Source organism: Papilio machaon, chromosome 12, assembly GCF_912999745.1.
Source record: "Papilio machaon chromosome 12, ilPapMach1.1, whole genome shotgun sequence".
In the NCBI taxonomy this organism is placed as follows: domain Eukaryota; kingdom Metazoa; phylum Arthropoda; class Insecta; order Lepidoptera; family Papilionidae; genus Papilio; species Papilio machaon.
The window spans coordinates 31,278-48,569 of record NC_059997.1 but is presented as its reverse complement, the minus strand read 5'-3'; the positions used below and the strand labels follow the sequence as shown (position 1 = coordinate 48,569).

At 56.4% G+C, this 17,292-nt stretch overlaps 1 protein-coding gene across 1 annotated transcript; it reads left to right on the top strand.

The window, feature by feature from the left end:
* The first annotated feature begins 4,853 nt into the window (after nt 1-4,853).
* On the top strand, nt 4,854-7,124 carry LOC123721506 (caskin-1-like). The gene has a single exon (XM_045680325.1). It carries the CDS (start codon nt 4,854-4,856, stop codon nt 7,122-7,124), a length of 2,271 nt encoding a protein of 756 aa, XP_045536281.1.
* The last annotated feature ends 10,168 nt before the right edge of the window (nt 7,125-17,292 follow it).

The following is a 17,292-nucleotide window of genomic DNA, read 5'->3' as shown; positions in this document are numbered from 1 at the left end:
TGCCTAGACACCTGCATTTCGAAATTTTACAGACGAACACCAACCACTCTGCCCGCGCACAGGACCTGCTCATGCAGTGCCTGGCAGAGTGGAGAATTGCTGTTTCCGTCGTGGCTGAGCCCTACTTTGTCCCCCCCCAACCCAGTTGGTTCGGGGACACAGAGGGCTCAGTAGCCATAGTGGTGCCGCCATCGAGTCAGCAACACCTCTCCCTCAGGGAGAGAGGAGCTGGCTACGTGGCGGTGAACTGGGGAGAAGTAGTACTCATAGGAGTCTACTTCTCCCCAAACAGGAACCTCCGGCAATTCGAGAGGTTCCTGGATGGCCTGGAGCCGGTTGTGCAGAGAGCATCACCGGCCCAGGTCATCGTGATGGGGGACCTCAACGCTAAGTGCGCAGCGTGGGGGTCCTCCATCACTGACCTGAAAGGGGCGCTTCTCCGGGACTGGGCCGTCATGATCGGCTTAGTTCCGGAGAACCAAGGCAACGCCAACACGTGCGTGCGCCGACAAGGGGGATCAGTCGTGGACGTCACGTTCGCGACCCCCGGCATCGGTGCACGCATATCGTGTTGGCGTGTCCTTGAGGAGGTGGAGACCCTGTCCGATCATCTGTACATCCGGTTCAGGGTCTCCACCGCGCCCCAGGGGTCACAGGCCCGGACGGCGGCGGCAGGACGGCGAGGCGCCCAGGGCTTCCCAAAGTGGCAGCTCTCGCGCCTCGACCCTGACCTGGCGGAAGAAGCCGCCATCGTCCGGGCATGGGCGGAGGAACCCCCCCAAACGGTGGGGGTCGACGAGAGGGCGGTGAGATTTCGCCGTGATCTGACCGCCGTCTGCAACGCCGGAATGCCCAGGGCGCGACGTGGCTTCGCGCCCCGGGAAGGCGTGTACTGGTGGTCGCAGGACCTAGCCGCCCTGCGCTCCGCCAGTAACGCCGCCCGACGGGCATTCACCCGGTGCCGCAGACGGCGGAACAGAACAGAGGAGGAGCTGGAGCGCCTTCACACCGAGCTGAGCTCGGCAAAGAAGGCGTTCTCCAGTGCGATCAAGGCCGCCAAGGACTCTGCCTATGCGGAGTTCTTGGCGACCCTAGACGCAGACCCGTGGGGGCGCCCATACCGCATGGTGCGGGCGAAGTTGAAGGTGGCGCCCCCCACGGAAACGATGGAGCCGGCGGTCCTTAGCGCGGTGGTCGAAGGGCTGTTCCCGGATAGCCCTTCTTTTGTACCACCGCGCATGACAAGAGACATGCCGGCGGACGACGACGAACAGCTGAACCGGTCTGCCGCCCTCGCCCCACCCCCGATAACGAAGGAGGAAATGGCCAGGGCGGCGGGCCGGCTCAGGGGGACCCGCAAAGCCCCGGGGCCAGACGGAGTGCCTGGCAAGGTATTGCACATTGCGCTGGAACACCTCGGGGAACGCCTCCGCAGACTGTTTAACGACTGTCTGGCGGAGGGGCGCTTCCCCGGGGTGTGGAAGGAGGGGCGGCTGGTGTTGCTGAGGAAAGAGGGTCATCCCGTCGACTCTCCTTCCGGCCACCGGCCGCTCGTGATGCTGGATGAGGCCGGGAAGCTGCTCGAAAGGGTATTGGCTTCCCGGATCATCCAGCATCTGGAGACGGAAGGGCCGCAGCTCTCCGAGAACCAGTTCGGGTTTCGGTCCGGGCGATCCACCCTGGACGCCCTGACCGCCCTGAAAAGGTTCTCGGAGGATGCGGCCGAGAGGGGTCAGGGGGCGGTGGCGGTGTCACTTGACATCGCCAACGCCTTCGGCTCCCTCCCCTTCGGAGTAATAGAGGAGGCACTTCGGTTCCACGAATTGCCCCTCTATCTCCGGAGGATTGTGGGACACTACCTGCGAGAGCGGGTAGTGTCCTACATGGGGAGGGAGGGAAGAGAGGAGCGGCGGATGGCCTCCGGTGTTCCTCAGGGGTCCGTCCTAGGACCCCTGCTGTGGAACATCGGCTTTGACTGGGCCATCCGCGGGGAGGTGCTGCCCCGGATGGCTGTCATCTGCTACGCGGATGATACGATGATAGCCGTCCGGGACACCACCTGGAGGAAAGTCAAGAGGAGGGCGGAAGCCGGGGCCACCCTGTTGGTCCGGAGGATCGAGGCGCTCGGACTCCGCGTGGCACTCCACAAAACCGAAGCCCTTTGCTTCAAAGGGCCGAGGTGGAGAGTGCCCGCAGGAGCGACCCTCCGGATCAACGGGGACGAGGTCGAGGTTAAGGCCCGGATCAAATATCTTGGCCTTATCCTCGATGGGGGTTGGCGTTTCGGAGATCACTTCCGGACGCTAACCCCCCGACTCGTCGGCGCGGCTTCCGCCCTCGCCAGGCTCCTCCCGAACCTGAGAGGTCCGGGCGTGCAGGTCAGACGACTGTACGCCATGGTCGTTCGCAGTATGGCCCTGTACGGCGCGCCGATATGGGCAGAAGCCCTTGACGCGTCAAACAGGGCCCTCCTCCGCAGGCCGCAGCGCATCGTTGCGGTGCGCGCATGCATGGCCTACCGCACGGTTGGCCATGCAGCGGCCTGCGCTTTGGCCGGCACTCCCCCGTGGGAGATAGAAGCGGGTGTGCTGGCCGAAGCGTACCGGGAGCGGGCCGAGCAGAGAGCTCGGGGCGAAGCCCCGGCTCCAGAGGAGCTCGCCCGGTCCCGGGCGGAGAGAAAGCGAGCGACCATAGAGCTGTGGGCTGCTGGCCTAGCGGACGCCGAATACGGCGCCCGCACCATAGAGGCCATACGCCCACGGCTCTCGGACTGGTGCGGGAGGCGCCACGGCGCAATAACATACAGAATTTCCCAAATACTTACAGGTCACGGGTGCTTCGCGCGATACCTTCATCGCATCAGAAGAGAGGAGACGACGTCGTGCCACGAGTGCGGCGCTGATGAGGACACCGCGCAACACACCCTTCAGGTTTGTACAGCGTGGTCCGAAGAGCGCCGCACTCTGGTAGCGGCGATTGGTGATGACCTCTCACTCCCAGGCGTAATTCGCGCCATGCTGGGCAGTGAGGGGTCATGGGAGGCGGTTTCCTCCTTCTGCGAAATTGTAATTTCGCAGAAGGAGGAAAGGGAGCGAGAGCGCGAGGATAATCCCCTCGCGCCCCCGCTCAGACGCAGGAGAGTGGGGAGAAGGAGGCGGGGTTTCGCCGCCGTACTTCTCCCCACAAACCATGCGTGAGAGGGAGGCCCCTTCAGGGCGATAACGCAGGCGGGGCCACGGAAGAAAGCTAAAGCGTTCCCGTGGCGCCCGCCATAATGCGTTAGAGGGCAGTCAGGTTTTAGTGGGTATTCCGGTCACCTTCTGTGGCCGGCGAGTCCCACACTCCCTACGCCATGCACAGCCCGGCGTAGGCGTGCGTAAACGCATTTCCTGACTATAAAAAAAAAAAAAAAAAAAAAAAAAAAAAAAAAAAAAAAAAAGGTTAGGTTAGGTTAGGTTCCACGGCCACGGACCTGCTCGGTTGTCCGAGTGGGCGGAGAGGAGTACTCCGACGTGGCGCGTCCCCGGGTGGTGGATAGGGGAACGCCCCGGCTTCGGCTGGGGTAGGGCTTCGGCCCCGCGAACCAAACTCTAGGGTCGGTCATCGTGTTGGGTGTTGCACATGACCGACCCACCTGGAGAGGGCCGTCAGTGGTGGGTCACAGCAGTGACTCCGCCCTGACCATGCCCAACCGGGGTCGCACCGGCAGATGCGACGTGGTGGGGCCGCGGGGGGTGTGGGTGGGTACTGGTTTATCCTGCCCATCTTACAGCCCTCGTGGCCGGATGTGGGGTGAGGTCGTGGGGGCTGTGGGTGGGTACTGGTTTATCCTGCCCCCTGCGGCCCTCATGGCCAGATGAGGTGATGTATGAATGTGTGATGGAGAGGCCGAGGGGGGATACTGGTTTTCCAGTCCCCTCTGCGGCACGTAGAGTAGGGTAGAGGGCGGGCCGGTTGGTTTCGCCGGTGGGGGCTGGGGTGGTAGGACACAAAAGATCCTGCCTCTCTGGCTCTCACCACTTAGGGAGAGGCGCTTCGGCGTCAGACGCACGGCCCGAGCTTTGGTTATGGCTCAGCTGGTACAAAGCTCGGGTCATCGCGGCAAGGTGGGCATGAGGGTTTTTAGTGGGTATGGCTGAACGACTGTAGGCGAGTCCCACACTCCCTGCGCCATTGCACTGCCCGGCGCAGGGGTACGGAAGTGTATTTTCCCTCGTTACAAAAAAAAAAAAAAAAGGTTAGGTTCCACGGACCTGCTCGGTTGTCCGAGTGGGCGGAGAGGTGAACTCCGACGTGGCGCGTCCCCGGGTGGTGGATAGGGGAACGCCCCGGCATATTGCTGGGGTAGGGCTTTTTTCGCCCCGCGAACCAAACACCAACAAACCCGCAAGTCCGCACTCAGCGGAAACGGGGGCTCTGCGCATTGAGCGTGGGGCCGCGAGGAAGAAAACCTCTATAAAAAATTACCCTGGTGGCAACACCACACTTGGTCGCCCACTGGTCTTCATGATCGGTGGACGCCAAGTAAACCGTAATCCGCATTGAGCGGACCGGGGGCCCTGCGCACTGAGCGTGGGGCTGCGAGGAAGAAAACCTCTCTAAAAAATTACCCCTTTCTGGGCGGAAACGCCCCGCGCGGCGGCTGGCTTCGGCCACCGTCGGGCAAACCGTAAACCCGCACGGAGCGGGAACGGGGGCTCCGCGCACTGAGCGCGGGGCTGCGAGGAAGAAAACCTCTATAAAAAATCACCCTAATCCCAAGCATCGCCGCCCGGCGAAGGGATGAATCGTTGGTGGGAGACCAGCGGCGAGGGCGGCAACACCGGGGGGGGCTTTTAAGGGAAAAAACAAAAATGAGCGCGACGAATAAAGAAAAAACTACCCGGGAGGGTCCCGTTCGCGGGGAATCCCTTGGTGGGTCGGACAGCCGGCCCATCGGCCCCATTGTATACGGGGGGGCCATTCGCCGTGTGAAGGAGGAGAGAAGGTTAGGGACAGATGGAGGAAGTAGAGAGGAGAAGGAGAGAGAGAGAGTGAGAAGGCTGTCTGATTCAGACTCAACAGACAGCAGGGGCTCCATGGCAAGCGCTTCCAGCCGCTTTGCTTCCATGGAGTCCCTAGACCAGGAAGGTGCGGGAAGATTCTGGAGCGAGAGCCGCGGCCAGAAGAGGCCCAGAGATAAGGAGTTAAGCGGCAGCTCCACAGACACCCCCGCCAAGGGGGCACACAAGAGAAGAGGACGCGGCCGTCCACCAACCACCGGCGAGTACGTCGGGCTGGCGGCCGCCAAAGAAGTTTTGAGAAAGGCGACAGAGGCGGAGATGAGGGCACGAGCCGAGGCGGAGCTCCTCGACTCAGTTTTGGAAGCCCGCAAGACTCGCTCGGCACTGGCCACGGCAAATCCATCCACTGCCGAAAATGAAGAAGACACGGCGACCACCGTCCTCAAACGGATTGGGTCCAGCCTTGAAGTAGTTGAGAAAGTTGCAAAGAAATCGTCCAACCTAAAGGGGACCTTCGTGCGCGCACTGCAAGACGCTGTCAGTGCAATAAAAGAAGACGTCGCTGGCCTCGCACAGAGGTCGATATCCGATGAGACGCGCGCCTTGCAGGCCGATAACACCCGCCTGCAAGCCGAGATGTCCAGCCTCCGCAAAGAGCTGACAGAACTGCGCCAGGAAATGGAGAAGGTGCGGAAACAGGGTTCCGCCAATACCTTCATGGATGTGACAATGGAGGCCGCCCCTGTCCGGCCCCCACAACCGCAACAAGAGACCTCTATTGAGGATATTTGCAGGACGGTAATGGTCCAGGTGGGCGGTATGCTCAACGCCCGTCTGGCTTCCCTAGAGGATAGGTTGCTCCCCGAAAGGAACCTGCGACCACCATTGGCGTCGGACAAGAAGAAGGAGGCCCGCACATATGCGACTGCGACCGCTGAGCCCACACCCGTACCATCTCCGGGTGCCCAAAAAACATCTGGGACAAAGGTGCCCCCGGTGCCAGCTCAGCCCGGTCCCAGTAGACTCACGCGCCAGGCGCCCACAGTGCCCAAGAAAGGCAAGAAAGGCTCCAAAAAAGGAGCAAAAAAGAAGGAGAAAACTCGGCCGCCGACTAGCGAGAACTCAAAGTCCTCCCCTGTCGCCCCCGTAGCAACATCAAATGCCCCCCCTCGCCGTCCTCTTAACCCGGACGCGCTCGAGGAAAATTGGGTAACCGTAGGGAGGAATGGAAAAGCGCAACGGCACAAGTCGAAAGCGGCTCCCACGCAGGCATCTACATCTCCGCCTGCATCGCGGCCGCAGAGACTGAAAGTGCCTCGGAGCTCTGCCGTCGTCGTGACACTTACCGAGGCGGCAATCCAAAAGGGGCTGACATATAGCAGTGTCCTGAGAGAAGCGAGATCGAAGCTCGACCTAAAAGAGGTGATAGGCGTAGAAGCGGTGCAATTCCGTCGGGCGGTTACCGGGGCTACCATCATCCGCATCCCCGGCGCCACCAGCGCCCCGAAAGCAGATATCCTGGCGCAGAAGCTCCAAGAAATATATAAAAATGATGACATTAAGATCTCCAGACCTGAGAAAATGGTCGACGTTAAGATTGAAGGTCTGGACGACTCCACTACACCGGAGGAAATAAAAGAGGCCATAATTAAAAAAGGGGCATGCACGACTGACCAGGTCCGAGCTGGACAACTCCGCCAGAATAGATCTGGTCTTTACGACATCTGGGCCCAGGTCCCTGTCACAACAGCAAAGAAGCTAGTGACCGGCCGCTTCTTAGTGGGCTGGGTAGCTGCCAAGGTCACGATTGGCAGACCAAGGGAGTTACGCTGCTACCGATGCATGCAGCAAGGACATACAGCGAGTCGCTGCGACGCGGAGGACCGCAGCCGGCTCTGCTATAAATGTGGACAAGAAGGCCACAAGGCCGCATCCTGCCCGTCGCAACCAAACTGCATCCTGTGCACGGCGGCGGGCAAGGATGCCAAACACCGGCTGGGGAGTTTAAATTGCTCGGCGCCCAGAAAAACGGTCCCCAAGAGAGCGCTAGCGGAAGTAGCACGTAGCGCGCCCCCACCGAGCGGGGAAGAAATGGAGATAGCGGAAGCCGTGCAAAATTAATATGGCCCTTCGAATTCTTCAAGCGAACCTCAACCACTGTGCCCGAGCTCAGGATCTGTTCATACAGAGCTTGGCACAGTGGTCGATAGACCTAGCAGTGACATCCGAACCGTATCTGGTCCCGGATAGAAACAATTGGGTGGGAGACTTAGAACATCTTGTCGCGATATACACAGGCGGCAACCCCCCAATTGTTTCCTCCAAAAAAGGAAGAGGATGTGTCGGTGTCAAAGTCGCCGGCATGGCTTTAATTGGCGTATACTTCTCTCCAAATCGTCCGCTGGCAGAGTTTGAGGAATACTTAGAAGAGGTCAGTTCGCTCGTCCAGTGGGGAAGACCGCTCGGGGTTGTCGTGGCCGGGGACCTGAATGCCAAATCAAGGGCCTGGGGATCCTCGGTCTCAGACAGTCGCGGCGAGATACTTTTGTCATGGATGGCGCAACATGACCTGGCGCCACTTAATACGGGCTCCGTGCACACCTGCGTGCGCATGCGGGGCGGGTCTGTCGTAGATATCACCCTTGCGAGTCCCGCCCTGGCATGCCGCGTGCAGGGCTGGGAAGTGTTGACTGAGGTGGAGACGTTATCGGACCACCGCTACATCCGGTTCGATATTCTCCCCTCGTCAGCGCCCCCGACCAGTCGGAGCATCGCCATTCCCCAGGAGATCGGACAGATGTGGTCGTTAAGATCTCTAGACCGAGAGACAGTGGAACTCGCCGCCATAGTGGGGACGTGGTCCTACAGAATGGAGAATAAATGTGTCGACGACGGTGTGCAATGGCTTGGCGAGGTACTCGAGCACATATCGGACTGCGCCATGAACAAAGTTCAACCGTCGCCGCGGCGACGTAATCGAGTGTACTGGTGGTCGGATAGCCTTTCACAGTTGCGCTCTGCCTGTGTGGCTGCCCGCCGCCGGTACACTCGATACCGTAGAAGACGTCCCGGATGGGAGGAGTCTCAGGAACGGCGTCTCTACACCGCATACCAAGAAGCCAAAAAGGCCCTGCGGTGTGAGATCGCCATTTCCAAAGACCAGGCCTGGGAGGAGTTCTTGAGCAGCCTAGAGTCAGACCCATGGGGCCGGCCGTACAAACTCGTTATGAGCAAGCTGCGCCCCTGGGCTCCCCCCCTTACTTCAACTCTAGACCCGGCACTACTTACATCTATTGTGTCGGCGCTCTTCCCTCTCAGCGCCCGAAGCACCGAATATGACTTCTCCGCCTCGATACCGGCCGGTTCTGTCCCGGAGGTAACCGAGGCGGAGATAAACTTGGCCAAGATTAAAATGCAGTGCAAGCGCACCGCCCCAGGTCCAGACGGGATACATGGGAGAGTGCTTGCACTAGCACTTCAAAACGGACTTGACGAACAGCTCGCGACACTGCTCACTAAGTGTCTAGAAGAAGGAGATTTCCCGACAATCTGGAAAACTGGAAAGTTGGTCCTGCTGAGGAAACCCGGGAAACCGGAGGACTCCCCGTCGGCCTACCGGCCAATAGTGCTGCTTGACGAGGCCGGCAAATTGTTCGAGAGGATAATTGCCGGTCGCGTCAATGAACATCTCTCCTCAGCGGGGCCAGACTTGGCAGATACCCAATTTGGGTTCAGAAGTCGCAGATCCACCATAGATGCGATTTCCAAACTAAGAAGGATTTGTGAAGAGGCGACATCTCGGGGCGGGGTGGCGATAGCAGTGTCGCTCGACATTGCAAACGCTTTCAACACCCTGCCCTGGGACAGTATAATGGCGGGACTCGAATACCATCAGGTCCCTTTATACCTACGACGAATCATCAGCTGCTACTTACGGGACAGAAAGATCCTTTTCCCCACTCGAGACAGCTGGGAAAGATATGACATAACGTGTGGAGTTCCACAGGGGTCGGTCTTAGGGCCGCTCCTGTGGAATATCGGATATAATTCGGTGTTGCGGGGAGCGTTAGTCCGCGGAGTGCAACTGATTTGCTACGCGGATGATACGCTCGTCGTAGCGACGGGTTCAGATCTCAGAGAGGCAAAACTGCGGGCCACTGCCGGGGCCGCACACGTTTCGGCAAAGATCCGCCGTTTGGGCCTGAGGGTCGCCCTCGAGAAGTCAGAGGCGATTTGCTTTCAAGGCTCCGGGAGAGCGCCCCAATCCGGGCTGGAAATCATAGTTGGAGGTACTTCAATTCCAATTCGAAGCACACTGAAGTACCTGGGTCTAACACTCGACTCGAGGTGGAGTTTTAAGCCGCATTTTGCGGCTCTAGCCCCAAAACTCGACGCCACAGCTGCGGCTCTAAGTCGCATTTTACCAAATGTGGGTGGCCCAAGTTCGAAGCGTCGTCGCCTATTCGCAGGCGTGCTGAGGTCGAAGGCCCTATACGGCTGTCCGGTTTGGGCCAACGACCTCTGCACGCAGAACAAAGTGATGCTCAGACGATCTCAACGCACCGTGGCGATCAGGGTCGCGAGGGCGTACCGTACGGTGTCTCACGATGCCGGGTGCGTCATTGCGGGTCTCTCACCGTGGCATCTTGACGCGGCCGCCCTGGCGGACGTCTATTGGCGTAGAGCAAGGAGACGAGCAGAGGGTGAAGAACCAACCCCTGAAGAGATGAAAACCTGGAGAACAGACGCCCAGAATAGGGTGATGGAAAGATGGAAAGAGGAGTTGGAAACATCTAGGGCCGGGTCGTGGACACTGGACGCGATTCGACCAAAACTCCAGGACTGGCTGAACAGGCGGTGGGGGCACCTTTCCTACCGGCTGGTACAGGTGCTGACCGGCCATGGCTGTTTCGGCAAATACCTACACCAAATAGCCGGTAGGGAATTAACACCTAGGTGCCACCACTGCCCTGAATTGATTGACTCCGTCTCACACACGATCTTTGATTGCCCGGCATGGGAAGCCGAGAGGCGACCCATAGCCATTATCACCGGACTTGACTCGTCATCACTCACAGGGGTGCTCAACAACATTCTCCAAAACGAGGATGCGTGGAGGGCATTCCAAAACTTTGTGGAGCGGGTGATGACCATTAAGGAGAATGCCGAGAGGGAGCGAGAGACCGATCCGGAATCCGCCCCTCTCCGTAGAAGACGAACAGGCCGTCGCCGGCGCACCTATTTGCGCCGGCCGTAGACGCAGACCTTTTGTAAATAAGTATACATATATATATATACATAGATATAGACATAGATAGATATAGTTATATAGTTATAATTGTAAATATAGATGTACGTGTATATATATTAACTATTATTAAGGAGTATACATAGTATTACTATTAATAACTATTAAGGAGTACACATAGTATTAGTATTAATAATATTAAGAATAATAATATTAGTATTAAGAATCATAAGGAGAGTCGCGCAAATGCGACAGCGCATATCCAAAGCCCGGTTATGGCAAACGCTGGCACAGGTTAGGATAAATGCGATGAGGCGGGCCCGAGGGGTTTTAGTGGGTATGGCCGAACGACTTTAGGCGAGTCCCACACTCCCTGCGCCACTGCACATATTGGCCCGGCGCAGGGGTGCGTAACTGCATTTCCCCTCTGACAAAAAAAAAAAAAAAAAAAAAAAAAAAGGTTAGGTTAGGTTAGGTTAGGTTAGGTTAGGTTCCACGGACCTGCTCGGTTGTCCGAGTGGGCGGAGAGGAGTACTCCGACGTGGCGCGTCCCCGGGTGGTGGATAGGGGAACGCCCCGGCTTCGGCTGGGGTAGGGCTTCGGCCCCGCGAACCAAACTCTAGGGTCGGTCATCGTGTTGGGTGTTGCACATGACCGACCCACCTGGAGAGGGCCGTCAGTGGTGGGTCACAGCAGTGACTCCGCCCTGACCATGCCCAACCGGGGTCGCACCGGTAGATGCGACGTGGTGGGGCCGCGGGGGGTGTGGGTGGGTACTGGTTTATCCTGCCCATCTTACAGCCCTCGTGGCCGGATGTGGGGTGAGGTCGTGGGGGCTGTGGGTGGGTACTGGTTTACCATGCCCCCTGCGGCCCTCATGGCCAGATGTGAGGAGATGGATGAATGTGTGATGGAGAGGCCGAGGGGGGATACTGGTTTTCCAGTCCCCTCTGCGGCACGTAGAGTAGGGCGAGGGCGGGACCGGTTGGCCCCGCCGGTGGGGGCTGGGGTGGTAGGACACAAAAGATCCTGCCTCTCTGGCTTTCACCACTTAGGGAGAGGCGCTTCGGCGTCAGACGCGCGGCCCGAGCTTTGGTTATGGCTCAGCTGGTACAAAGCTCGGGTCATTGCGTTAAGGTGGGCATGAGGGTTTTTAGTGGGTATGGCTGAACGACTGTAGGCGAGTCCCACACTCCCTGCGCCATTGCACTGCCCGGCGCAGGGGTACGGAAGTGTATTTTCCCTCGTTACAAAAAAAAAAAAAGGTTAGGTTAGGTTAGGTTAGGTTAGGTTAGGTTAGGTTCCACGGACCTGCTCGGTTGTCCGAGTGGGCGGAGAGGAGTACTCCGACGTGGCGCGTCCCCGGGTGGTGGATAGGGGAACGCCCCGGCTTCGGCTGGGGTAGGGCTTCGGCCCCGCGAACCAAACTCTAGGGTCGGTCATCGTGTTGGGTGTTGCACATGACCGACCCACCTGGAGAGGGCCGTCAGTGGTGGGTCACAGCAGTGACTCCGCCCTGACCATGCCCAACCGGGGTCGCACCGGCAGATGCGACGTGGTGGGGCCGCGGGGGGTGTGGGTGGGTACTGGTTTATCCTGCCCATCTTACAGCCCTCGTGGCCGGATGTGGGGTGAGGTCGTGGGGGCTGCGGGTGGGTACTGGTTTTCCATGCCCCCTGCGGCCCTCATGGCCAGTATGAGGAGATGGATGGATGCGTGATGGAGAGGCCGAGGGGGGATACTGGTTTTCCAGTCCCCTCTGCGGCACGTAGAGTAGGGTAGAGGGCGGGCCGGTTGGTTCCGCCGGTGGGGGCTGGGGTAGTAGGACAAAAAAGATCCTACCTCTCTGGCTCTCACCACTTAGGGAGAGGCGCTTCGGCGTCAGACGCGCGGCCCGAGCTTTGGTTATGGCTCAGCTGGTACAAAGCTCGGGTCATTGCGTTAAGGTGGGCATGAGGGTTTTTAGTGGGTATGGCTGAACGACTGTAGGCGAGTCCCACACTCCCTGCGCCATTGCACTGCCCGGCGCAGGGGTACGGAAGTGTATTTTCCCTCGTTACAAAAAAAAAAAAAAAAAAAAAAGGTTAGGTTAGGTTAGGTTAGGTTAGGTTAGGTTAGGTTAGGTTAGGTTAGGTTAGGTTAGGTTAGGTTAGGTTAGGTTAGGTTAGGTTCCACGGACCTGCTCGGTTGTCCGAGTGGGCGGAGAGGAGTACTCCGACGTGGCGCGTCCCCGGGTGGTGGATAGGGGAACGCCCCGGCTTCGGCTGGGGTAGGGCTTCGGCCCCGCGAACCAAACTCTAGGGTCGGTCATCGTGTTGGGTGTTGCACATGACCGACCCACCTGGAGAGGGCCGTCAGTGGTGGGTCACAGCAGTGACACCGCCCTGACCATGCCCAACCGGGGTCGCACCGGCAGATGCGACGTGGTGGGGCCGCGGGGGGTGTGGGTGGGTACTGGTTTATCCTGCCCATCTTACAGCCCTCGTGGCCGGATGTGGGGTGAGGTCGTGGGGGCTGTGGGTGGGTACTGGTTTATCCTGCCCCCTGCGGCCCTCATGGCCAGATGAGGTGATGGATGGATGTGTGATGGAGAGGCCGAGAGGGGATACTGGTTTTCCAGTCCCCTCTGCGGCACGTAGCGTAGGGTAGAGGGCGGGCCGGTTGGTTCCGCCGGTGGGGGCTGGGGTAGTAGGACAAAAAAGATCCTACCTCTCTGGCTCTCACCACTTAGGGAGAGGCGCTTCGGCGTCAGACGCACGGCCCGAGCTTTGGTTATGGCTCAGCTGGTACAAAGCTCGGGTCATTGCGGCAAGGTGGGCATGAGGGTTTTTAGTGGGTATGGCTGAACGACTGTAGGCGAGTCCCACACTCCCTGCGCCATTGCACTGCCCGGCGCAGGGGTACGGAAGTGTATTTTCCCTCGTTACAAAAAAAAAAAAAAAAGGTTAGGTTAGGTTAGGTTAGGTTAGGTTAGGTTAGGTTAGGTTAGGTTAGGTTAGGTTAGGTTAGGTTAGGTTAGGTTAGGTTAGGTTAGGTTAGGTTAGGTTAGGTTAGGTTAGGTTAGGTTAGGTTAGGTTAGGTTAGGTTAGGTTAGGTTAGGTTAGGTTAGGTTAGGTTAGGTTAGGTTAGGTTAGGTTAGGTTAGGTTAGGTTAGGTTAGGTTAGGTTAGGTTAGGTTAGGTTAGGTTAGGTTAGGTTAGGTTAGGTTAGGTTAGGTTAGGTTAGGTTAGGTTAGGTTAGGTTAGGTTAGGTTAGGTTAGGTTAGGTTAGGTTAGGTTAGGTTAGGTTAGGTTAGGTTAGGTTAGGTTAGGTTAGGTTAGGTTAGGTTAGGTTAGGTTAGGTTAGGTTAGGTTAGGTTAGGTTAGGTTAGGTTAGGTTAGGTTAGGTTAGGTTAGGTTAGGTTAGGTTAGGTTAGGTTAGGTTAGGTTAGGTTAGGTCAGGTTAGGTTAGGTTAGGTTAGGTTAGGTTAGGTTAGGTTAGGTTAGGTTAGGTTAGGTTAGGTTAGGTTAGGTTAGGTTAGGTTAGGTTAGGTTAGGTTAGGTTAGGTTAGGTTAGGTTAGGTTAGGTTAGGTTAGGTTAGGTTAGGTTAGGTTAGGTTAGGTTAGGTTAGGTTAGGTTAGGTTAGGTTAGGTTAGGTTAGGTTAGGTTAGGTTAGGTTAGGTTAGGTTAGGTTAGGTTAGGTTAGGTTAGGTTAGGTTAGGTTAGGTTAGGTTAGGTTAGGTTAGGTTAGGTTAGGTTAGGTTAGGTTAGGTTAGGTTAGGTTAGGTTTTTTTTTTTTTTTTTTTTTTGCAGGTTTGCCGTTCAGGGCACTTCTTGCGTGGCAAGAAACTTTAAATTTTCGGGTTGCACTGTCCTGGTTGTTGCAGTTTTCCACTTTAATGGTTCGGCAGAACCTAAAATGTTGCTTGTTCTACTACTATTAAAATTTCCTAAACCTTACTATTTTTTTCCTCAAATTTTTCTACAATTTTACTTTAAATTTTGAATTTTGTGTTTACTAATTGTTCTTATTATTTTTGTTTTCTCCAGACTTTTTATTTTTAACAAAATTATTTTATTTCCAGATGTCTCCGGGTCGTAAATGGACGCAGCGGTGTCAACTCTCCACACATGTGGGTTTCGAGGCCAACGTGACTGGTAAGTAGTTGCACGTATTTTATTTTTATTTTTATTTGGTCGAGGTATTTCGCATTTTTGAGCGCACGATATGTCTTTATGGGCCATTTTGGTGTGCGCAATCAGGGCTGCGAGGCAGCCAAAGAAAACTGGGCCCACCCCCCTCTGACTCCCTAATATTCTAATGAATATGGGTAGTGAGGGGGGCGGTGCAAATCCGGTTTTAGACCTACTATCATAACCTAGTTCCATCCGGACTTTTGTTTCCAAGGGGCCCCTGAGGCTCAGAGCCGCGCGTTTCACCCAACAGTTGTAGTTTATAAATAGGATTTGTTTCCCACCATCCGCCTTCGATCCACGGGTGCAGAGGGCACCACCGTAAGTATACCGACTGCACCCGCGGCTCGCGCCGAAGGTGGGGACGCCTCCGCTAATTAACCAGCGCTGCTCCGAGCGCTCAGGGATCTCCCCTGCAGCCACCTCGCAACCCTTCTCGCCTTCACATTTCTTCCTCAGACTGTATGTGCGCCCCTTTTCACCCACCTGGACAACACCGATGCTGGCCCGATATGCAAATTCGCGCATTTTCCGGAGGTTGGGAACGCCGCCCTCCGCACCCCCAGGGTGAGTAGGGACGGCTACTACGGTCCATTCACCAGTTTTTCGGGCGACGGCCGCAGTGCTCATTGTGAGGGTTTGAGGATTCTTAAGAACCCCCAAAACGCCACCGAACACCGCGACCGCCGGCCTTACCAGTTCTGTTCCGGCCGTCCCTCTCTGCACCACCCTGGCGCTGCGGAGGACGCCGGTCCACCTCACCGAACCGTCGTTTGATTTGCAACGATTGCCAGCACCGGCGCCGCCCATCCGGATGAACGTGCTCCCTCCAACACTGTGACGGTCCCGCCGGGCATGTATCACCGACATCGCCACGGCGGGGCCCTCAGCAGTAGGCAATTGTTGCCCGTGCCAGTCTATCCCATCTCTGCCTGATGGGACAGTCGCCGCTGAAGGCATCGTGCCCCGCGCCCCGTAGCCCGGCCAGGTCGCAATTCCTGCAAACCGGGTCCCTTCCGTCTGCACGGGAGGGGCAAACCGCACGTTCGTGCTCCCCCCCGCACAGACCGCAAAGGTCCACGGTTTGTTTGCAGGTCTTGCGGCCGTGGCCGAACCCGAGGCAGCGAGTACACTGCAGCAGCGGCGACTGATCCTCGGCCGTTAGTCCCTGAATGTCTATGAATATGGCCCTCGCCTCTATCATTCTTCGCCACATCTGCGGGGACACCTCCAGGACCGTGTGGGCCTGGTGAGGATTTCTCGCCTTTTTTCTGTATACCTCTTTGACCCTAAAGTGGTCAGGGTCCATGTCCGCCCACAACCTTTTGTTCTGGACTTTTAACGATTCGATAATGTCCGCTTCCGTGTTGTAGGCGAACATGTTCCTTATGACCACTCTAGGGTCTCTCATTGCAGCAGGTTCCGTTCTTAGGTCGCTATTGGTCTTAATTCGACCTTCCATTTTTTCTAGATCCGGCTTATTTCCACAGCTGATAACTATTTTTCCATCCCTTATTTTTCTTACTTTATCTATCTGTATCCCTGCCTTCCGGGCGTCCAGGGCCTGCCTCACTTTGTCAATAACATTTTCGCTGGTGTCCATGTCTATCTTAGAGGATATGATCAGGGCGTGGCTGGATTGGCCTGACGAGAGGTGGTGGGCCTTAGCTGTTTGGGCCTTTGCCGTTTCGGCATATGTTACGGCCCCGGGGCCTTTGAAGGCCTCTAGGGCCTTTCCGGTCTCCCTTAAGGTTTTTCCGTTCTCTACCACTCTCTCGCCGACCTCCCCAACCCGTGTCCCGACCGTCTCCACTTTCCTGTTTGTTTCCTCTATTTTCTTAATCACGCACTCTGTTATTTTATCAGCGCCCTTTGTTTCCTTGGCGGCCTCTTCCAGCGTTTTATTTGTTTTGTCCACATTGGTTTTTATTACCATGACTGTGTCCATCAACCCTTCCAATTTCTTAACATTTCCACACAGTGCCCTGCCCGGTGGGTATTCATCGAATCTGTTCATTATGTCCTGGTTTATCATCGTCTTAATAGATTCCGTATTTGTGACGAGTTCAGCTAACTTTATTTCTATGTCCTGTCCCCTTTTGCTCCGGGCCAGCTCTTCGATAATTTTATCCTTCTCCTCCATCTTTTCTCTGATCTCTCTTTCTTTTTCAGCCCTCAGCTGCTCCAACTGGAGGTCCAGATTTCGGAGCCGGTCGTCCACCTGGAGGACTACCTGGAACAGCCCGGAGAGGCTGTCCAGGACAGCCTCCTTGATGGACGACTTCAGGTTCCCGGAAAGCTCCAGCTGGGCCTTCGCTGCCATGAACAGCCTGCTGGCCCGGGTCGTGGCACTCTCCGTTAGTTGGGAGGTTGACTGTGGCACAGCTCGTGGCTGTGTTGTGGCGGTTCCTCTGGGTTTCTCCTTGCCATCGTCTTTACGGTCCGCGTGTGCGATGACCACGTTCTTAACGTTTTTTCCCATAGGAGGAGACATGATTCTCTGGTGAGTACAACCCAAAAGTGATTTTAATCTGACCTAACCTATTCGCCACCAAAAGGGGTGGCGGTCAAAAGACTGAATTAAAAATTTAAAATTATATAAATACTAAAATAATAATCGTATTGTCCCAATAAAGGACAGTCGGACAACACAAAAAACAATTATTGATTAATTCAATAGGTCTTTGACCGGTCTATTTTAAAATTTTAAAACTTTATGCCTATGGTCCCAATAGGGGGACAGTCTTAAGATTAAATTTATATTTAAGTATCCCAATAGGGGCTCAGTCTTAATCTATGTAAATTAACCTTAAATACTAGTATGTTTATTTCTATTATAATTCTTGGCAAAAGCGCCTGTTGGAAAACA